The sequence below is a fragment of the Filicampus tigris genome, chromosome 7 (assembly GCF_054856515.1).
Source record: "Filicampus tigris isolate MCC_2025a chromosome 7, RoL_Ftig_1.0, whole genome shotgun sequence".
Classification (NCBI taxonomy): Eukaryota; Metazoa; Chordata; class Actinopteri; order Syngnathiformes; family Syngnathidae; genus Filicampus; species Filicampus tigris.
The window spans coordinates 13,601,102-13,624,917 of NC_141223.1; the positions used below are offsets into that span (position 1 = coordinate 13,601,102).

The window sequence follows — 23,816 nt, forward strand, 5'->3', positions numbered from 1 at the left end:
ATTTCTATTGTGCGAGGTGACACATATCATTAATAACTGAGAACTAATAAGAGAAAGTACCGTCATGACATTAGCGATCGTGACTCATACTTTGCACAAGTGGCCATCTGTGCCGCAGTCTTTTTTCTTTTTTTTACTCTTTGGATTATTTCTAGTTGTTCTCTTAATTTCTATTATGCAAGGTGAAACTTGTCATTAATAACTGAGGAGAAAGATGATCGCCATGACGTGACGTGTGTGCGCAAATTTATTATTAAAATTTGTTTCCCTTTGGATTATCTCTAGTTGTTTTATTCATTTGTATTGTCGACAGTAACACTTGTCATTAATGACTGGCAAGAGAAATAAGATAGCGATCATGTCACGTACTGTACTGCGTACATGTGACCAAATGTGCCGTTGACTTAAGTTTTTTATTTTTTTTATTTTACTCTTTGGATGATTTTTAGTTCTTTTAAATTCTATTGTGTAAGGTGAAACCATGAATACCTTTATTCACATTTGTCATGGGCAATGATGACACGTACATGCACAAGCATGCTTCACTTTTTTTTGGTCCTGTATGGATTATTTCTAGTCGTTCGTTTTATTAATATTGTGCAAGGTGGCAGTTTTCATCAATAACTCGTGAGAAGAGTGACCACGTTGTGAGACATACGCTGAGCACGCTCCCTTGCATGACCAAATATGCTATGTATTTTTTATTTTTTTTACTTATTTCAAGGCATTGTGTTTATTTCTATTGTGCAAGATTGTAGTTATCAGTAATAAGTCATACACAGTATTATTATTAACCTTTTTTTTACTATATCATTCCTACAAAAGTTAGCTAATTATAATGGTGAAATTTTGCTCCTGTTTTTTTTTGTTTTGAGAAATCAGTTAATCAATTTTGTGTCTTCCACACAGCAAGATGGTGTGTAACAGCACTCCACATTAATGAGAGCTATCAGAAGTTCCAATTAATTATTTCCCGAAAAGGATGTTTGTGTGTTGTTTGCATCCTCTCAGTGGTTCTGTCTCATTTTTTTTTTTTTTGGGGGGGGGGGGTGTACGGGGCACCCTCTTTTCACTTCAAAGTACAATACAGTTCACAAGCAGTTTGAGCATGCTTGGTTGTGGAGGGGTTATCTTGATTAATTTTGTTTACCAATGCAAGAGCTGTAAATAGCTGTAAGCTTTTAATGACCCTCATTAGAGCAGATAAACAAGTAGAAGTGGAGCTGCTTAACAAGCTCTTAGACTAGCCAAATGTGTCCTATTTATTGTTGGGTGGCGCAACCCCTTTGAGCGTAAAGCTTCTCCGAATGTCTATGTGCCGCCATCGGCAACATCTTTTGAGTTTTTTCTTGAAATGTTTATGAAAATAGGCTCTGGAAAATGTCCATGTCAAATTAAAAATGCTTTTGTGTTCTCCACAAAAGTCTAAGGAAACTCTTTCTTCTTCAAACTTTTTAATTCTTTTCATTTTGCATGCACACGTAGTCAATATGAAATAATCAAATTGTATTAATAGTCATTCTGTCATTAATAAATGGATGATTATTCTTAAATTGTTTTAGACAAAAATGAAAGTGTATTTTTTTATTTTGCTTTACACCACTCGTTTTTGAATGGCATCTATCAGTAGATTTGAATCTTTATTACATGGTCACTTTTCATATTTTCAATTTCTTAGCATTTTACCATTAATGGTGAAGCCCCCCCCCCACACACGCACAATTTCCTTTTGAAAATCAATTAATTTATCAACATGAGTATTTGAATAAGTGGGAGTTGTTTTCATTCGGTAGTCATTGTTTTGAAGAAAAAATAAATAAATTTAATGATTATTTTTCAAACTTTGAACGCCAATGCCTTGACCGTTATGTATCCCAAATGAAGTTTCATGATTTGCAATATATTTTCTAAAGATGCTAAATTAATCAATAAATAAATAAATCATGGTACTTCGGAGATAGCGAGCAATTTGTGAACGTGTCGGAACTATTGCCGTCTTGACCGATTGTATATAAAGACTGTGTGTGAGTGTGAAGGGTTTAAACAGGTGCATGTTTCTGTTGGAACCCATGCAAATGTGGTGGCCACACAGACAGTTCCTAGTTGCTGTTTATTACCATGGTCCTTACCGTCATCATGCCTTCCATCATTCCCGTCTCGGCCTTGGAGGGGGCCTGCAGCCGCTCCATGGCCCACCTCTCCACCACCGAGGCCACCTTGGGGTTGTCGATGTTGAGCAGTCGGAAGCCCGTCATGTTGACGCCGCTGTAGCGGTACGGCTCCAGGTCCAGTGCAAACAGGTCCTACAGGGAAATTAATTCACAAAACGTCAATTACCTAGTCTTGGAGCCAGTTGTCCTGTTTTATCTCTATTGAGCTACCTGAAGGTTATCATTGATACCAATGAGACTGATAACATGATGTGTCTGAATTGCGAGCGAGCATGGTTTTGACTGCATGGATTTCGAGTTGTTGTTTCATTTCGATTGCGTTGGCTGGAGGTTAGCATTAATAACAATCACATCAATTAGTCAACAAGCATACATTTGACTTTTTCGATTATTTTGAGTCACTGTTTAATTTCTATTGAGCTAGGCGAGGGGATACTGATCAGAGATCAGAATAAGTAGATGATGCCTCTACTTTGCAACCATGAACGTGATTGTGAATAAGCACAAGTACTTTTGACTCAGTGGATTATTCTCAGCCGCTCTATTTTTTCCTATTCTACTAGGTGGCATTTAGCATGAACAAGGATCACATTTGCAAGCAAGCATAGTTTTCACTTTGTGGAATGGTTTATATTGCGGATGAATTTGGTACTGACTTTGTAGATTATTTCAAGTTTTTTCATTGGTTCAGGTGGCGATTAGCGTTAATAACAATCACATTAATCGGATGACACGTCAACGCTACAAGCGAGCTTTTGCGCATGCAAGCAAACGTACTTTTGACATTGTGGATTATTCCAAATCATTTTGTTTACATTTCTATTGTGTTAAGATAGGTTGATATTAGCAGCAACCACAGATGATGCATCTACTTTGCGAGCAGATAGGTGTTTGTGCGTAAGCCGTTGCACATTAATTAGATGACACAACTCCTTTGCTAATGCAGTTTTGACTTGGTAAAATGATTTTTAGTCAATCTGTTAGCTTTCTATTGTTCTGTGTTTGCGAGCGTGTATGTGAGCATGCCCATGGATTGTTTTGATTCACGTTTGCTTGCTTACCAGTGTGGTGAAGAAGAAGTGGTAGTATTCCGTCATCATCCCCATGGACAGGATCTGCAAAGGGTTGAAAGGCAGAATGCTTTATGGGCAAACGCGGCTACATGCTTGCAATTAATTTTCTATGCAGATTTTGTTTCTAAATGTGAAGTGCCAACTCTGCTGGGATTTGGGCATGAACACAGGATTTCCAATTTGACTCATCTTGTGCATGGTCAATCCTAAGGCAAAAGCTATGCCTTGGATCTGAAATAGTCCAGCAGAACACTACAAAAACTTGACTTAAAAAAATTAATGAAATGAAGAATATTACTTATTATAGAATAATTACAGTTTCTACCTATAAAATGGAAATTTGACTTGGAAAGCTTTCATGAAGAAAGATTTTTAAGAGCAAGCCTAAAAAAATCGTCACTGGTGTCTAGAAAAATCCTCACAGTAGATATAAAAAGTTTACACACACCCGTTCAAATGCCATTTTTTTGTCATATAAAATGACAATAACATGAATCTTTTCAAAACTTATTCCACCATTGAAGTGACCGGTAACATGTACAACTCAATTGAGTTTCTTTTAGGGCTTCAAGAATTGGGAAAATATGCGGTATGGATGCTGAATTTTGCATTATCAATATTATTGCGATATTTAACATGTGCCTAAAGAAATAGCATTTTTTAATCTAATGAAAGAAAAAAGCAGGCTCAATGTATTCTTATGTACTTAATTTGATTGTGTGTATATATATACAGTATACTGTATATAAACTGTAGACATAGATATACCATACTGTATATTATTGTTAAACATGCCTCCAGATACTGTTGTCCTATTGGATGGCAATGTGCATTTGAGGTTGCATCTGATTGGACAAAGTCAGATGAAAGCATACAATTCAGAAAGTATTAACTTAGTTATACTATTAAGTTAGCTAGTATTAACAACTAAGATAATGTGGTTGCATAAGTGCGCACACCCTCTTATAACTGCGGATATGGCTGCGTTCACAATCAACCAATCACATTCAAACTCGTGAAATGGGAGTCAGCATACGCCTGCCACCATTTAATGCACCTCTGACTGAACCCAAGTGAAGTTCTGCTGTTGTAGTAGGTTTTTCTTGAAATTATTTTCTGCTTTCAAGCAGAAGCCTGATTGTTTTCTGCTAACACTGACTGATTGGTATTGGGAACTGTTTATAGTTCCCTCCACCATGTCTAAGGAGGGACCCTGTTCAAGCTGAAGAAAAACTGCTGCAAAGTATTATGTCTGTTTTGGTGACGAGCAGTGTTGCGTTTGCGCCAAACATACCTTTTGAAATTATGGCCCTGAAATTAAACCTTGGTTTCAAGATTTAGCCAAAACACAATTGAAATCTGTTTAGTGGGCTCCACCGAAAGTTGGAGAACCTCTGCTGTCGCGGCTGTTGGTGAGGTTGGAGTCGTTCACCTGCTTGAGGACGTCAGCTGACGTTTGGTAGGAGCAGTCGAAAATGACGTAAAACTCCTTCCCTTTCTTCATCTCCTTGAGGAGCGGCCGTGCATCTTTGCTTCCCATTGGCAGCTGGCGGATCTTGATTTTGATGCTGTATCTCGATGGAGCTTTGATTAGCTCTTGCAAGCGAATCAGGCCTTCAACACACAAATATTATTATTGCATACACTACATTATTTTTGATCATTTATCCGATTCCAACTGGTGATCTGTGACCAAATGAATTACTTTGTACAGAAAACTATTATGTGTCGCATTTGTGGTTGATTTATAATTGAATGTCATCAAAATCTAGAAAAAAATATGTACGACAGTTTTTTTTCCATTCTTCTTTTTATTATATTTTGGAATCATTTCGATTTAATCATCGCGAATATTATACGGTCACTCACGTAGGAAAGGCTACTTTGAAAAATGTCATAGAGTCATCAAAATTGAAGAAAATGCAAAGTTTGGCCCATGGTGCGATGGCAATTCCAGCCACAAATTTGTGACCTGTAACCCCTGTTATATCGTGGGTCAAAATGACTTAAAATCAATTATTGTAGCCAGTCTAAGGCACACTTGTGTAATAGCCATGATGTCTAATCAGCATTTTGATATGCCACACCTGTAGGGTTGCACAATTAATTAAAATTTAAAAATGATTACCATTTTGATAACCTGATAACCTTTACATTTAAAATGCGAGCTCAGCTTCACACTAATCAAGCATTTTCTCATTCACCACCAGAATGCATGGTTACGGTAATTAAGGCCTCATTACAGGAGCCCTGGCTGCAGAGCGCAGTTCAAGGCGTGGCTCAACGTAGGGTGGATCTAATCGTTGGACTCCGCCCACACGGATTCTAAGCGCCTTCTTTTTTCTTTTTGTTAAGCAATTTCTTTGGTTGTTTAAATGATGTGCCGTCTTATAACGTCACGCTTACTTTTCAACGCTTTATCGAAAATCGAAAATGACAAACTCCCACCCCTCAGTCAGTCAGGGGAGGAGCTATGACTTGTTTGACGAATGATGTCCATTCTAGGTGAAAAGAGGCTTGTGGAACCACAAAACCTTGTAGCGGCCATGCATCTTTGCTTCCCGTTGGGTAGCCTTTCCCATATGGTTCCTCTGTGCCTTGTCATGTCTTTTTAAACAAAGTTTATGGTTGAGGTTAGCGATTTGGTTTCAGTCAGTTGATAGTTTGTCATTTTAATTTTCATTGTGTAATTACGTGTTACGTGGGACGTCATAAAACAGCGCATCATTGAAGCCGCCAAGGAAATAGTTTAAGACAATAAAATAGAAGGTATTCAGATTTTGAGTATTCATGTGGGTGGAATGAAATGTTTAGGTCCACCCCACATTGAGCCATGCCTCGAACTGTGCGCTGCACCCAGGGCTCACTCCCTCATTAAGATGCCTCAATAGCACGTGACCTCAATCTGCTGAACAGAGATGGGCACTTTACCCTTTTTTGCAGATCCGTCCTCCGTCCGTGACCTGGGTACCCTTCCGTCCCCATCCCTCCGTCCTGATTCATAAACATAATTGTCCTCTGACCCCGTCCGTCCTTGGGCTTTTAAAGCGTTTCCGTCCTTACATTCCGTTTCCGTCCGTTTCGGGTAGAGGGACGGGCAAAAAAAACACTGACGTAGTTGCTCAGTCAGTCCTTTTTAAAAGGCTTCTCGTCCTTCGTCAGTCCGTGCAAAAATACAGTACAGCAACAATTTGAGATGAGAAGCATCATGGTGCAGAGCTAGCACCTCAAAAGGGATCACATTAAACGCAATTCTAACATTTGTTAAGAAATGTTTAATTTATGAGTATTTTTTCATTATCATTTTTCTCTAAAATGATCATCATTCGTTTTAATGTTTCATTTTGCTCTGAAAACTGAACACATTGTTTCAGAGTAAGCGCAGTAAAAATACAGATGTTTTCCCTGAAGTGATGAATAATTGTGATTACGTTATTGGTAATAATGATTCACATTTTGGCCATAATTGTATAGCCCTACACAACTGTGAGGTGCCATATCGGCAAAGGAGAAGTGAACAATAACAGATTCAGACATGTTTGTGAAAAATATTTTAAGGTAAATAGGCCTTTTGGTTTACAGTTGTGCCCATCAGTTTACATACTCTAGGGCAGGGGTCACCAACTCGGGTCTTCGAGGGCACCTGTCCTGCAGGTTTTCCATCTCTCCCTGCTGTAACACACCTGTTAAAATGATCAGGATCGTTATCAGGCTTCTCAAGAGCTTGCTGATGAGCTGATCATTTGAATCAGGTGTGTTACAGCAGGGAGAGATGGAAAATCTGCAGGGCAGGTGCCCTCGAGGACCGGAGTTGGTGACCCCTGCTCTAGGGGTTGTGCTCATCAGTTTACATACTCTAGGGGTATGTAAACTGATTTCATGACTGACCCGTCGCATCCTCGTAGACCACGGTGACCGTCTTCCACTTGTAGTACTGCACTATGTCGAGCACGGCTCGACTTATGGAGGCATATTCGGGATAGAGGTTAATGTAGAAGCTGTCTCGGTTGTCCACAGATGGATGCTTCCAGCGTGTTTGGATGTGCGGAACTTCCAAAGCGTTGCAGATGGACTGCACGGCGCTCACCGACGAGCTGTGCGACGGTCCAAACACGGCCCCCACACCCAGCGCCAATTGGTCGCAGGCTGGAAATTGTGAGAGCAAGAGCGGGAAAAAAATGGGTCAACGGTAAAAAAAAAAATTGGAAAACAACAATCAATCACTCAATCGATCAATCAAATTTTACTTGTAAAGAGCTTTTCATATATGAGCATGTAACTCAAATTGCTCCACATTATTAAAATCACCCCTCAGAAAGCAGAGTATTACAGTGGTTCAGTGCTTTTTGTGATAAACTTATATATTAGCATCTGGACTGAGAGAGAAAGGGGCGGACTCTGCCTATACTTCTCCAGTGTGTCATCAGGAGACTGTATACTGCTGCGTATCATCTGCGTAAGAATGGAAATTCTCGCTCTGTCTCTTGTTAACACCACCAAGAGGGAGCATGCATAAATTGAGCAATAAGGGGCTTAAAATTGAGCCTTGAGGCATACCACAGGATACTTCCTTGCAAAGAACAGGCATCCAAATTTACCATAAAAGTTTTGTCAGTGAGGTAGGATTAAAACCATTTGTGAGCAGCACGAGAGAGGCTAACCTGATATTTAAGTCTGTTTAAAAGAATGGTGTGGTCTACTGTATCTAAGGCAGCACAAAAATCAGGTAGAAGCCACATTGTCAGTTTTTGGTGATCTAAATGATGATGATGATTATCACTCATTTTTTCCATTTCATTTGGCAATAACGAAATACTCAGTCATGTTTTCATTTTGGGATTTTCCATAAAGAACAAACGATACACGTATTCTGACCTCTTCTCGAGGCCTCGAAGCTGTCGAAGAGATTTATTCTCTGGACGTCATAGGTCAACGTGGTGTTTGGCATGAGGGTCCGATTCCTGTTGATGTTGGTCACTGCAAATTTAAAGGCCAGCTCCTCCACACTGATGGGCTCGGTCTCCAGCGTCTCGAAGATGCCGCCTGTCGACACCAGCGAACAAAACCGTCAAATGCAGCTGCGGCGTGTGAGCAGATAATAGGAAGGCAAGGCAACTTTATCAATATAGCGCATTTCATACACAAGATAAATCAATGTGCTTCACATAATGAAAAGTTCAACATGTAAAAAGCATTTCTGAAATAGAAAGCAATGGACAATAGGAACTCTTTTGTCTTTCGGTGAGGTGAAGCAGCATGTCATTATCTGAGGTCATTTTCCAGCGCCCTGTTTTCAGTCTCTATGAAAAATTGTCTTTGTACTCAAGAGGTGGCCCCACTAACGTGTGAGTTAGCAGTCAGAAGACCTTGGATACTGCATTCCGTGCGTCTGCTCTTTATCATCTTTCCACTTTTCTGCATGAAACATACTTAAAAGTTTACCGGTGGTATTTCCCAGTCACCAATTTTATATTTGTTTTCATCAGGCGGCTCGTGTTTAACGCAACAGCTGCAGCGTTAGACAGAAGATCTTGTATACTGGCATACTGCTTTACATTCATCTGCCCTGTTTGCTAAAACATATCCTTTTTCTGAAAGGATTCACTAAAACTCAACATTTTGACATTTCCCACTGAACAATTTCATGTTTTGTGATCATGAGGCTGCTCAGTGTACAATATCAGTGGAGGGTGTCAGAGGATCGTGTCTACTGCATTCCATGCAGTTGCGCTGTACAGTCTCTCCTCTTTTCTTCTCTCTTTTCTCTTCTTCATTGTAATGGAAATTTATCCGAACAGTACGCTATATGTCATCAGACAATAGTGGCTTGGTCTTGGTGAAGCAGTATTTGGTTCACTGGGTAAAGTTAATTTGCATCTGTACGATCCGAACTCTAAAATGTATTTTTTTTTTTTTTTACAGCAATATAGAAAAAAATAATTCATTCATCATTTTCTACATCTCCACTCTCCATATTGCATATTTGTTTTGACTGATTGTGAATATGACATAATGTTGCGCAGATGTCCTTGGGTTATATCGGTGGAGTTTGAAAGTGGATTTAATCCCATTCAGAGAAAAGCTTTACCTCGGCCAGCCTCATCCTATTTACACGGCCTACATTCTGACACAGTTTTTGGGAAAAGCCTGTTACCATTTGGACAAGCAAGTTGTCTCGATAGCTGACACATCTTATGAATGTCTTTGCTCTTTCGTGAGCACGTTGTTTCATAGTTTGTTGAACTTCTTTAATCTGCCTTTTCACTCTGGCACAGCAGATGCGACACTGCAAATATCTTTGTCTTAATTATGCTCTAAATCTTCCTTTGGGAACACTGATGAACCCTTCATCAACATACAGTAGTGTCACATTCACCAACATGAAAGCAACTGTTTGTGTGTCACGCAGTGCACACCACTGCAAAGCACCATAATAATAATAATAATAATGATTTTACTGTTTCTTACATCAGTATGTTATTACGCCAATAAGCAATAGTTAATTACTTGAAAGAAACAGGAGACATTGTATTGAGGAGACACTTGGAATGCAGAAAACAAGGACTTCTGACTAACACGGAGAATGCGGTACCACTTATACTAAACACAGAGTCGCCTCGTGATCACAAACATACAATTGTTTATTGGAAAACAATAACCACCCTTGCCTCTCTAGTTTATTCCCAGCAAGAATGGAGACAGGTTGCAGGTTGTACAGAGCAGACACATGGAAGGCAGCTGGTGTCTTGCTTATAAACAGTGAGCTGCCTCGTGATCACAAACATACAATTGTTCAATGGAAAATAAACAAAGTTGTCTTTCCAGTTTATTCGCTGCAAAAAGATTGTAGAGATTGAAAAGTGCATAGGCACGGAATGCAGTAGACCAGGGCTTCTGACAACTCAAGTTGCCTGGTAACCACAAACATACAATAGTTCACCTGGAAACTCAAGTTGTTTAAAAAATGTTTCCTTGCAAGAAAAATCTCCACAGAGATTGTACAGAGCATATGCATGGAATGCAGAATACAGGAATATCTATTCACTTACTCCCGGTTAGACTAAACATCGAGTGGCCTCATGATTACCAAAGATAGGCATTCTGTCGCAGGGATAGAACGGATTGTCCGTCCATCCTGGATGGGCGCCCATTTTGTGGACGGACGGACAGAAGACGAGAAGTCTTTTAGAAAGGACGGCTTAAGCATGGAAGTGAGGTTTTGTCCGTCCTCGTCCCTAACCGGGTCAAGTAACGACTTACGTGTTGTGTTGGATTCTTTTAAAAAGCAAGACCACTGTTCTCCTCTGTGATACCACGGAGCCGCCTTTAATAATTGCCTGTAGAATACTTTTCATGTTTTTCCCTGCAGTAACATTGCACAGGCATGGTCTCCCTCTAGTGGTCCAACACATGTAATACAATGAATTATGCCACAAGACGTTTCACTGACTGACAGAAACATGCCCAGCCTGAGCCTGAGTCTTGTGTGTGTAATCCGGGAGAAGGTACATGTATGTATTGGCCGTAGCATGGGTAGCAATTATCTTTTGCATGTAAAGTACGTCCTTGTATGGGACATCTTTAGAGCGTGAAAATCTCTGCCAGTGCCTACGTACACTTCAGTATCTCGCTCAAGGACACTTCGACATGGTCGCAACAGCCAGGGATTGAACCCACAACCTCTGAGTTGGGAAACGACCACTCTGCCGCTGAGCCATGCCATCCCCGATTAGCCAGCTAACGAGCCATAAATAATTTTTACACACAGTGCACACTTTTTTTTTTTTTTTTTTGCAGTATACTAGTTAATCTAGTCACACTTTTGCTAAACACCACACAGTATCATGATCACAATCACAAAAATAATTGTTACCCGGCTACTGGCTAATGAGCCACATGCTGCTTCACCAAGTCTAAAGACATTATTATGTGATCAAGGATGTAGCAACCTGCTGTGCTGTGAAAACGTTTTAGCCTCAAGAAAAAGTATTTCTAAAAAAAAAAGAGTAAAGTTAAGACCAGAAAAATGGATCCCAAAGCCTTTCAAATGTAAGTAACCCCAAACATTCCTTTTAATAGGCTCCTTCTGAAATATAATACAGTCAGGTTGTTTGTTTGTTCTACACACGGTCACATAGACGAGCGCATGCAGACACAAGGTCACAGCTACTACCTTTTTCTTTGAATTATTTTCTGTGTTTTTCTTCTGATGCCACCACAGAATTTAGTTTTTAAATGGATAGCTGGGCCATATCATTCATAAATGAGGTGGAAAATTTGGGGGGGTTTAAATAGTTTAAGTTGAATCAAAAATATTTCAATTCGACCAAACTCGAATACAAACAATCAGAGGTGGGAGGCGGTGCAAACTTTATGGTATAGATGTGCTTCTGCCATGTTGAGACTCAAGTGCGCTGCCAGTGCTATGCATTTAAAGGGAATAAAAGGAGCCGCTTTGAGGGTCGGCTGTGACCACTCCCACAGTGGCGCAGCACTCTCATTCACAGAGTCACAGACCTGCACTCTTCTGCTAAATTACCAATATCGAGTCTAACCTGCCTCCACGTAGATTTACGCCAACCACTGCGCGGAATTTTGAATAAATGAACAATTCTGATGTATTCTTTATGAAAGCTATGATTTGAAATTTACTTTTGTTTCAGATTTGTTTTTATTGAACACATGTATTTGCAAACCATAAATCAAATCAGTGGTTTCGAACATCACTATTAACAGAGCAGTTAAGAATTATTTTTCTGACACTTCACAACACTTGAGAATGTTCAAATGTTACAGAAAATGTCACCCTCACTAGCAATAAATTGTAAGACAAAACTACTGACAATTTGATACTGGCATAATTTATTTCCATTTCCATTATTTACTTTTTCATTGGTACAATCGCTACATCCCACAAGGTTACAATGGGAAAAAGTGCAAAGTTATTAAGCCTTGAGTAGCTCTCAAACTCATTTCAAACATACAAAAATGCCACAAAGACAAGAGGTCACTGCACTCCGCAGAAACATATGAAAATGTGACTTAAAAAAAAAAAAATCTCTTTTTGAAACACCTCCATGGAGACCTTAATTGTGAATGGCCTTTTACTCTTGGAGCCCAAACTGAGAGCGCCTTCTTTGTGCCATGTTGCTAGCGTTTGAAAAATGTGCTCCCATCCCAAGCAGCAGATAGCAAGTCCTGTTAAAATACTTCCTAATTCTGCACACAACAAATTAGGCAAGGCAAGATTTATTTGTATAGCACATTGCATGCACAAGACAATTCAAAGCACATTGTAACATAATTCATCAAAAGCATTATAGAAAGAGAAATAAATCATTAAGAATTACAAAAATCTAAATCACGAAGAATAAATAGATTAAAATGATTAAAAGCAAGATAAATAAAAAATACTGTGCAGATTTCATGCATAGGCGCATGAGAACAGAAATGTTTTTAACCTGGATTTAAAAGTGTCTACATTTTGTGAAAGTTTAATCATCACTGGCAGTTTGTTCCACTTGTTTGGAGCATAACAGCTAAATGCTGCCCCCCCATGTTTAGTTTGGATTCTGGTCTGGACTAGCTGAGCCGAGTCCTTGCATCATAGGGCCCTGCTGGGTTTATATTCTTTGAACATATCATAGATGTATTCTTGGCATAAACCGCTCTGGGATTTGTAAACAATCAATAGAGTTTTAAAAACTATTCTGTAAGTGACAGGAAGCCAGTGTAGAGACTTTAAAACTGGTTTGATGTGTTCAGATTTCTTAGTCTTGGTTAAAACTCGAGCAGCAGCGTTCTGGATGAGCTGCAGCTGTTTAATGCTTTTTTTGGAAAGTTCTGTTAAAAGGCCATTCCAGCAATCCAGTCTACTAGAGATGAACGCATGAGTTTCTCCTGGTCTGTCTGGGAGAGAAAACTTTTAATTCTGTTGATGTTTTTCAAATGGTAAAAAGCTGATTTGGTGGCAGCTTTGATGTGGCTGTTGAAAATCACAGTCTATTATCACTCCAAGGCTACGGTCTTGGCCGGTGGTTTTAAGAGCCCGAGTCTCAAGATGTTTACTAATAGTGACCCCCTTCTCTTACTGACAAACAGAATAATTTCAGTCTTGTCTTCATTTAATTGTAAAAAAATTCTCTCTCATCCAGGTGTTTATTTGCTCCAGATACTGACACAGTAAGTCCGTCGGGCTACAGTCGCCTGGTGACACGGACACACAAAGTTGTGTATCATCTGCATAGCTGTGATAATTAATGTTTGAGTTCTGTATTATTTGACCCAGTGGGAGCATATACAAGTTGAACAAAAGAGGACCAAGAACTGACCCCTATTGCATCAATCAAGCAATTTTCAACCACACACATCCTCTAAATTGTCTCTTCCAAACCAATGGTCCGTTTTTTCTGCACAGTGCCAAAATAGCACCCCCCACTAGGTAGATTTTCTGATGTCTATCTTGGTAGCCGACCTCTAATCACACAAACACAAAATCATGTGCACCCACCGCATGAATAATCTCCAAAGCACTGCCAATACAAGAAGCGAATACAACAGGGAAAGCAGATTGATTTTGTGGTTTTGTTTGTTTGTATAGTGAAAAAGGGAACATAAAATGGAAATTTAAGAAAACACTGACCAATATTATTATTATTGTGGTTGTAGTTTGCGCTTGTGTACACTTGCACTGACATATGATATTATTAGTGCCACCTCAAATCTAGTAAATTATTTGGAAAAAAATTATGAAAACATTGTATAAAATACATTAAAATTAAATCAGTAGTTGTCATTTCATTCCGTTACTTTTTTTGTCTTTAAAAAAAAAACAAATTTGTGTATTTCTGTTGTTCACTGGATGACCAGCAGTAGAAGCGTCCTGGAGTGTGAAAAAATCTAATTACTACATATATTTATATATATAATATATATATATATATATATATATATATATATTACATTACCGTAATATATTACTGGATAATATATATTACATATATATATTATTTATATTATATATATATATTACATATATATATATATATATATATATTACATATATATATTATTTATATTATATTGTATATTACATAAATATACTAGGGGTATACCAGTTATTGTTTGAAAGTGGAACGATGCGGTTTGGTTCAAACTCACTGAGATTATGATTCGATGTGATATAGTATGGCCCAGTTCCAGAGCGTATGATGCAATTACGTATTTGTTGTCATTTTACCCACATTTGATTGAATTCGTCAATAGTACTGTAAATGTGCCAATTCATTCTAAGATACATCCCTCCAATAAAAGACGATTTGATATGTATCTCGATACATTTCAAAGTGGAGCGATCCGATACGGTTTGATTCGATGCACTTGCACCTTTTACATCAAAAAACAGTTTTCTGGTTCAAAACGTTTTTTGTTACACCTCTACTTTTTACCTATTGATTAGTCATTTATAATATCACTGCGCCAATACCATGTTACTGTGTTTAATATTTAGCAAAAACTCCTCCAGGAAGAGAAAGGCAGTTCCAATAATTTCTTCCTCCAGTTGAGTTTTTGTAACAGCCAAAACAAATTGCACCAGCCAGTTAGACGCATTTTAGCATTTCGTTATGAGCAAGCATGTATGCTGAACAGTGGTAAAGCAACGGTGTTGTCATGGTTTTGAGAGCACCCACCCGTTCACGTCCAATCATGTTCCTGATTTGCACCAAGTGAGCATGCAGGCCTTCTTTCCTTCTAATGACTGTTTGCTTACATGAAATTCGGCATAAAATGTGGCTCGCTGGTCCCTCTAATCAGCAGCATCAAATCAAGCTCAGCCAGAGAAATCTAACAGAGCAACTGTACATATGGAAAGCCCGGAGCTCTTTGTGTCTGAGTGAAGAGGAAAGAGTGGATGTTTTTATGCTGCCTATCAGGAATTCATTTTCAAATTATTTTTTCTCATACCACTAGAGGGAGTCCATGTTCACCTTATGGCATGTGCACTAGAGGGTGACACGGAAGTAAATTTTCACTCCCGTCTCATCTCACTCCCAAAATCTTGTACCGTTCCCGTCCTGGACCATAGTAAAGAAATAAATCCTACCCCATCCTGTCCCATGAAAATGACTCCCATCGCATCCTGCTCCCGTTGAGAATGGTTCCTACTCCCGTACCGGTCCAATTTTGGAGGTCAGTTACCTTTAAAAAAAGACAAATAGTGCATCGCCCACTCTTCTCATGGACTCTCCAAGGTTACTGGATAATCCTGCTCCCATCTGTCCCCAAAAACGTTTTATACTGTACCGATCCGATCCCATGATTAAAGGTAAAGTTGACTTCCATCCGATGATTCCCGTGGAATGGGCAAAAATATTTGAGCCTCTAAAGGCCTCTACACACAAATCCAACGTCGGCCGTCGTGGCCAACTGTCGCATCGGCCTAGAAGTCAGCACGCCGGACCGGAAAATGACAAAAGTACACACTGCCAAAGCCGACAGAGACGCCAACTACTCCGGACCTTTTGCGCATTCGTGAGAAGTAGTACACCCCTTGCTACCTTCATGCCATCGGCGTTAGTATATTTACTAAACAATTACGAACTGTTTCTGTACTCAAATAATCTCAAGTATAAAAATAAAGAGGAATAGGATGAGGAAATGCGAAAAAGAGCGAAGTTGATTTCATTCTTGAGGAAAAGCTTCGATTGTCCTCATTTGTCACTTCCCATTCTTGTCCAACGCCCTGATTCGCTAGCTAACAGCCAATCACAGTGATCATTTGTCCCAACAGCCCGACTTGATTCTACATGTTGAATCAACTGAACACGCCCCCAAGTCACCCCGACAATGGCTCTGACTTTATGATGTTGTGGGACGCACCAAACAGACGGCCGACGTGGGATTGGTGGGATTGGTGTGTCGAGGCCTTTATGTGCACTACACTTAAAAAACCCTGCTCAGTAAATTTTTACAATTTTTTTTTGTCAGAGATGCAAGTAAACTACAATAACAAAAATATAATATTTAATATAGTAATATTTGGCTGGCAGGACTTTTCTGTTAGCCCGGGTTGCTCTGAGTCCTGCTCTTCCCCTCTGTCATGTGGTGTTCTGCAGGGTTCTATTTTGGGGCCCTGACTGTTCTCATTGTATTTGCTGTCCCTCGGTTCCATCCTTCGAAAACATGATATTTCCATCCACTGCTATGCGGACGGCTGTCAAATTTATGTCCCGCTGAACAAAAAAGACGCTTTCTACTTAAAGACGGAAGTCAAACCAAACATATTTTTTTCAAGAATATGTTTCCAGCAGGCCCACTAGTTGAAACACAGCATTCTGATTACTTTTGCGTTTGTGGAATATAAATTAAGCAGCAAAATGCACTCGTTTTTAGCCATCTCTGGGGGCGGCCATTTTTACTTCTGTCGACTGAAAATGACATCACAACTGCTCACAACGACCAATCGCGGCTGACCTGTTTTTTGAATCGCAGCTGCGATTGGTCGTTGTGAGCAGTTGTGATGTCATTTTCAGTCGTAAGCGGAGCCTCAGAGGGGATCGAACCTTTTCTATTGCCAGTCCTTCCCTCTGTAATGACCGTCCTTCAAATGTTAGGCAAGCCCCCTCACTGTCTGTTTTTAAAACTCGTTTGAAGACACATTTCTATTCTTTGGCTTTTGACCCGACGTGAGACTGACACTTTTCTGCAGCTCTCTGGTGTCTACTGTATATAATAATTTGTTGTTTAATTTATTGCTTTCACTTCGTCTTTGTTGCTATTTTGTTCATGTAAAGTGCTTTGTTACAGCTGTAGCTGTTACGAAATGCGCTATATAAATGAAATTGTATTGTATTATATAATTAGATGTATTTACGAATTAATGGTTAAGTTCGGCAAAAGGTGGATTTTTTTCTCAAATGTCATAGCTATAAATTACTACTCATGGTAAAATCTGTATTGCACAAGCTCCTATCAGTCAAACTTGAAAACAAACAAAAAAAGAAAATATCTCAAAAACCTGATGTGATAGAAACAAAAAGTAAAGCCATTTTGAAATCAATTCAAGTGAAGCCATCTCTGATTCAAATTTGCTGTTGACCAATGTAATCATTGTCCTAGATGATATTCAGCATCCCACTTAGTCCTTCATCACTTGCAATGTTGTGGAAATCCACCCAGTCGGCTCTTGTAGTGCAACACTGCAGCAATAACTTCTCCAAAATCAAATTTTGCTTTGGGCCGTACGGAGGCGCCAGCCAGCTCTGCGTTCACGTGCCAGATGCTTATCTCCTCCTGCCTTCCCTCTTACAAAGACACAAAAATGAAAGTAACTGTTGAGGTTCGTTAAGCATTCAAACATCTAGGGTGACTTGAAATGATTTACTGCGCACTAACCAGGCCACAAAAAAAGACACATCAAGCTTGATTGTTGAAGGGGGGAAGACTTATGAGCTCATTAAAACATCTCAATAGTGCAACTTCATTCGCTAATTATATCAGCAGATTCATCTGTTTCGCTCCATTTTTAAGGAAGCGTTCAGAAAAGCTCAGCAGATAATGCTGCAGCCAATGCATTATGGAACTGAACAAATCTGAATATATCTGTGTGTCTATTTTTTTATAAGGTGAATCGCATATTCCGTTTGCAGGCGACAAATAGGTCACTGGATTCACTAGATGAATGAATGGCCTTTTGGGGGGGGTCGTTCAACATGCCTTAAAGGGACACTTGGATGAGCTTAACATTGGCACTTATATAATAGGTTTGCGTGTACAAATGACATCAGTACTAAAATGCCCACCTCAAAAGAATCTGTAGTGATTTAAGGGCTTTTTTTGTGATTAGGTTTATGACAAATTTCCTCGCCCCATTTTGGGGCGTGGCCTATGTTATGTTTTCGGTCTCAGCTGTCCACGTCACGGGAGGGAGCCAAGCGTGGTAATATTGCTGGCTTTGTCCGTTCTGTTGTCTAAAACGGCGACCGATCGCCACCAAAAGTCAAACGCACATTATTACTCTTGTCCACTTCAACCTGTGAAAGTATAAAAGTGTACTGCACAATAGTTTGGATTTATTGACATAAAACCTGATCTCATTATGATCACCTCCACAAAATCAAAAATACCGTGGCGATCGCTTCTCCAATTACACAGGCTGAAGCGGACAAGAGCATGAATGCGCACGCGAACCCCGACTGGTTTATATTTCGGTCATTTAGCGACGCTAAACTCGTGTCAACGCCCAGGAGGGAGACGGCGGCTTGCAGCGAGCAGCAGGGCGGGCAGATTGGAGCTTTATATATGTATATATGTAGCTCATATTCACTTCCACATTTCCTCATTCTCATAAATCAGCCACAGAGAGGTTAATCCTTTTGATATGTTGAAGTGGTCATTAGTAAGGATGTCCACATAAATGTTGGTGCCAAATTGATCACCGTTTTTGGACGTTATAAGCAATGAAAGTACATGATTTCCAATGGAGAGTTTGTAATCGGTCCCTCCAGTGACTCCGACCGAACAAGGATCGCACGGTAGGGGGCGCGGCCATTTTCCTCATTAACAAGAGGCGTTATTCATGGAGTCACTTATTTCCTAATTTCTCCCAAATTTATTGATAAAATAGAAAATGCCAACTCTTTCCATTTTGCTGATCAAAACATATATAAAATGAACTTGTTCGTGAAAAGCCATCACGGCCCCACCGTCCCTTTAAAATTCAGCAAGCGCGTGAATACTGCTGTGAATGTGCCCGCAACACGACCCCACCAAATTCACTTAGTAGCACCACCAAGAAAGTAAAAAATAAAACAAAACTAAGCCCCTTACTTTAGTTTGACTAATCAAAGTGAAATTGGGTGGACGCACAAATAAGTCTCAGGAACACATGCTTGAAACTGAACTAGAGGTTGGCCATTTTGGTGTGAAGCAGCCATTTTGGGGCAAATTTCAAGGACTCGTACTTCGATGAACTCCCACTTGGGAATTTGCCCAAGTATCCCCATTTGGACGCAGGTAAGATAAGACAGACGGGCGACGCTAAATTTCACAGCTATCTTGCCTACTCCCTCTGATGTGGGCGGAGGTTGGCTATTCTGGTCAGAACTGCCAACTGGAGAGTTAAAAAAAAATTAACCCCTGACCCCAGATCCACCGAATAGCGCTTAGACAGATGCCCGATGCTAAATTGTGAAGCATTTTGGCCTGCGAGATCGAATGTGGGCAGAGAGTGGGGCTCAGATTTTTGGCATTTCAAGATAGACTGCACTTTATGTTAGAATTGGGGCATGTAAATAGAGCCCCTTGTGTTATTTCCACATTTTTGATTCCTGAGTCAAATTCTTGACTTTTAGTTTTTAGCCAAGTGGCATTCATCAACATATTGTCACAGAATTCTGAGAAAAAAAAAAGTGCTGTACTATATTTAAACATCAGTGTGGCTTCCTTGTGCTTGCACAAATTATAGTTCCAAAAAATTCAAATGCTGGCAAAAATGCCCTCACAAGGATGTATTTGCTCTGATGTTAAACAGTTGTTTGGTAATTTGGGAGTGGATATGCAGTCTTATTGTCAATCAAACAAGTAGACTATTAAAGCACCCCCTTTTTTTCATTCTCAAAAATATGAGCAAACTTTGATGCCATATTGCTGCCCAAATTAGAAAAGCTGAAAAGGCTTTGTAATTAAACTTGGCCCCTCTCTCGAATATGCACGCTTCCAAAAGGGGTCTCATTTGGGCAAATTCCCTGGAAGGCATTCATCAAATTACAAGCTCTGGATTTCGCAACAAAGTGGCTGCTTCCAACTAAAATGGCCAACTTCCTGTTAAATTTGGGTTACGTGTCCTTCATGCGATATTTGGCGCTCTGTTAATGATAGATGTGTCCACCTAATTTTGTCTTAATCTGTGAAACTAGTGTCCGCAGCTACTTTTAATTACTGAGTGAGTTTTAAGAATCATGCAGGGTTCCCCAAAATATTTTCACCAAAACAAACGCTCGCAAAAAATGATGAGTCGTCGGATATGTTGTGGATCTTGTCGTCAAAATAAGTGAGCGTCTGTCTTACTGTTATTAGGTCAGACGGTTCTGTGGGGCAATGCATGCTGGGAGGTCAGGAAAACAAGAGTGCCGCAGGGAGATTGCAATCAGCCTCGAGCGCCACGCTTCTGTTACCTCCTTCAGATGAAGACCAAACATCGACAACGAGCCTTTATGTCAAGTAAGATTTTTTTAGGGTTTTTTGCAATTCCATTTTCTAATTTTGTAAAGGGCACCGGACTAGCCGCTCCTACTGAGAATTCGAGAAGATTCCCTTTGAGGTTCTTGTTTTCGAATACAGTAATGCCTGACACATTCACAGTTCAATGACACCCGTTTACGTTTTTTGTGCTCTTTTTAAAGCACCTTCAGATGAAACAAGACTGTATTCTGACAAAGCCCTGTCTAAATAGGAATTAGTGTCAAGGAAGTGTGTCAAAGTGATACATCTCAACTGAGAGAAAAGCTTTGTATGTCCGGGAGGAGCTACGTTTAATCTGGGTTGTTAGTGGAAGTTGCAGAGAGTTGCAGAGCGTTTTTTAAGGAAAAATGTTGGATACTGTCTTGAAATTGTTTTTTCTTCCAAGAAAAATACTAAAAATGAATCATGTCAACACTTCACATATATTATTATATTTTTCAGAAATATTGTCAGAATTTTTGGATCGGAAAAAAGTCATACATTACATACATACAGTCATACATTTGTTTTCATTTCCAAAGAAAAAATGTACATTTTCAAGAAAATGTCGTGAGACGGAAGTCTTTTTCTTTATCGAAACAAGGCGGTAACCCAACATGCCTTCTTGTTGCCGCGATCATGACGTCCAAACGCCGCATCATTGCGAGGCGATCCGATCTCCACGGTTGTGGTGGAACATGACCTAATGAACTGTTTGGTTGACCCGCACTTTCACTCTCATGAAGGGGAGTCTTTTAGGGTACAACTGGACAATCGTGTAGTGTTTGACTTTCTCCCAGCCTGACAAGCCAGCGACCACGACCCATCTGACTTGGGCGGACGCCAGCCTGAGGATGAATGAGGCGCTCCGAAGCAGCCTACGATCCCCGTTTGATGTGTAGCACTGAGCTCTCTCTGTTAGTCCGGTGAACCCCGACGCACACAGCGTGAAAATGAGGATTGTGTTTTGCCGGGTGGACACGAATGGTGTGATGATATTGCCGATTCAATCGAGTTGGCAAATACAGACAAGCTGCGACCCATTCGCTCGCTGGCTCTGACTTTCTGTATAAAGAAGATTAGTGTTGGTTGTTTAAGGATTTATCGTTATTACCGAAGCCGTCGAGAAGAGCGAAAGCCCGTCCCGGTAGGACGACGACACCTGCCAAAACGGAGGGATGTTAATTGGAGCGAACGTCGCACCATATGGGCAAGATTAGCACGGGATGAGAATGACAGAAAAGATTAGGACGGACCCGTCCATGATTGAGACAGATTAACGACACAGAGCGCAGATTGAGACGGGAGAGAATGGGGAGGCGGCGACCTGTTATCTTGTCGAGTGACACAACAAAGTCGGAGCGACGAAAGCGACGTCCTGCTGGCCGTTGAAAGAATTTCCTCCCCCTGCGTAGATTAAGCTTTGATCGAGTTAAACCAGCTATTCAAAATGGACACTTTCGCAAATGCTAAAAATACGTTTCCAGGTTTTAATCTAGCAAGATCCAACCGGCACCAAGCCATACAAATAAGTATTATGAAGTATACATCGACGGTGTTTTACAAGGGTATTAAAGAATAGTTATAATTTCATATGTAGCTATGGATGAAGTAGTGAAGCTTTCATCTCTGTCGCCAAAATGTAGACGAGAGATATGTATGTCCACATCAGGTTTGGCTTCAGGGGAAAGTTAACAATTAATTCATAAAAATTTGGAGCGTACGCTGAACTCCTGGCAATACGCAGCTCGCTATTTACTTTTTTTTTTTTTTGACTTTTTTTTCCGTGCAACCTATCCTCAGCTATTTGTGGTTCTGTGCTCTTTCTATAAACCTCTAATATGCCACAAGATGCTGCCAAAACCCATGAAAGGAAAGCAGTAATTGCTGTCAAGGACGTATGCAAGTGATAAATCTTGACGGTGAAATTAACAACTGTGTATATCGTACTGGAGCTAAATTTAGCCTGGGTTGTTACTTGAAGGTATGGAGAGTCTTTGTCGTCAACTTGTAAAGTTAATTATCAAAGTTTGTGGTGGATTTTAACTTAACTTCAACCTAAACTAAATCGAAATCGAATCTAATTTGAGTCCAGTTCAGCGATGTAGATGCAGCATGGAAATCAAATCTGATCAACCTGTATAAATGTGGTCAAATCTCACCAGATGATTGTAATAGTATCACTGTAACAATTTTCAGTGTTACATTGTTGCAAAAGTTTCATACCAATCCAGACTGACTTTGAATTCAAGAGAGGAAAATGTTTATATAGGGCAGGAAAAGCCATTTGTAGGTGACACGTTTTAAAGATTCAGCCTTTAGAGGAGTCAAAGTAGACGATTTAATTCTAAACCGATTTCATTCCAGATCTGATTTTGCACAAATTTGCACATTTTGGTAGCAATGTAAATGCAGCACGGACAAATTTTGGTAAACCTGTTCAAATGCTGTCCAATCTCACCAGGTGATTGTAGTCGTCAATCAAGGATTTGATTTCATCATAATCCAGTTTGAATTTGGATTCAAGAGAGGAAAATGTTTATGTAGGACAGTGAAAGCTATTTGCAGGTGATGTGTTTCAAGCATTGGCTTAAAGTTTGAGTACTCTTGTTAAACAAGTCATTTTTTGTGATGCAACTTGGAAGCACACTGTCTTAATTAAGCACTTTTATCACTGGTTGCATCAGATATAAAGGGACTAATTAAATGGCCTTTCTCATTAACTTTCAAAGGGCACGTCCGTAAACTGGGGACGGATTTCAAAGTGTCCGTACTCATTATTCTGTTGCTTCTGAGTATCTGTTTCCCGTGGCCGCGGGCCAAAAGGCAAGCAAGTGAACCGGTGTGCCAGGAGCGATGCGTTCAAATGCAGCGGCAGTCCTCCTCTGACCTGCGCTGGCAACGTGGACGGGCCAGCCTCTGGCAGCCCAACACCAAGTGGATTAACATGATTTCAATCTTGTTGTGCCCTAGCCCAACAACCACCCTTACCATGATTGCTGTCATGATTACTATTTGCGGGGAAATACAGAAAGCAGAAATAATACAGTTTGGAAACTTGTGAACATAACTAGAATAGAAGTCAATTCAAATGTGTTTCTAAAATAATGTTAAATATTATTTATAAAATTGATAAGATGTTCCAAATGTAATCTTGTTGTAGGTATTTCAAGTTAGATGCAATTTATTTTGTATGCAACAAATACCAATACAAACATTTACTTTTTGGGACCACAGCATACTGCTTTAATATTCGCAAAGGACTAACTTTGTCAAATGAATTCAGACTTCTATATAATTAACGGTAATGGATGTTTCTAATCATTTGGTTACCTCATTTGAAGGAGTGAAA

General features: G+C 39.8%; 2 protein-coding genes across 3 annotated transcripts in view; one reads left to right on the plus strand and one right to left on the minus strand.

The window, feature by feature from the left end:
• The window catches only part of bach1a (BTB and CNC homology 1, basic leucine zipper transcription factor 1 a), a 45,046-nt gene extending 24,570 nt beyond the window's left edge, over nucleotides 1-20,476 (plus strand). The window contains exon 6 of the mRNA XM_086036265.1: nucleotides 20,321-20,476. The gene's annotated coding sequence lies outside the window, so the exon portion shown is untranslated. The remainder of the gene's footprint in view (nucleotides 1-20,320) is intronic.
• LOC147144839 (glutamate receptor ionotropic, kainate 1) overlaps nucleotides 1-23,816 on the minus strand; it is a 35,521-nt gene that overhangs the window by 10,443 nt on the left and 1,262 nt on the right. For both annotated transcript variants that reach the window (XM_086036259.1, XM_086036258.1), the window contains exons 2-6: nucleotides 8,120-8,287; nucleotides 7,133-7,390; nucleotides 4,677-4,858; nucleotides 3,233-3,286; nucleotides 2,130-2,303 (exon numbers count right to left, since the gene is read on the minus strand). In XM_086036259.1, coding sequence (XP_085892385.1) covers nucleotides 2,130-2,303; nucleotides 3,233-3,286; nucleotides 4,677-4,858; nucleotides 7,133-7,390; nucleotides 8,120-8,287 — 836 coding nt within the window. The remainder of the gene's footprint in view (nucleotides 1-2,129; nucleotides 2,304-3,232; nucleotides 3,287-4,676; nucleotides 4,859-7,132; nucleotides 7,391-8,119; nucleotides 8,288-23,816) is intronic.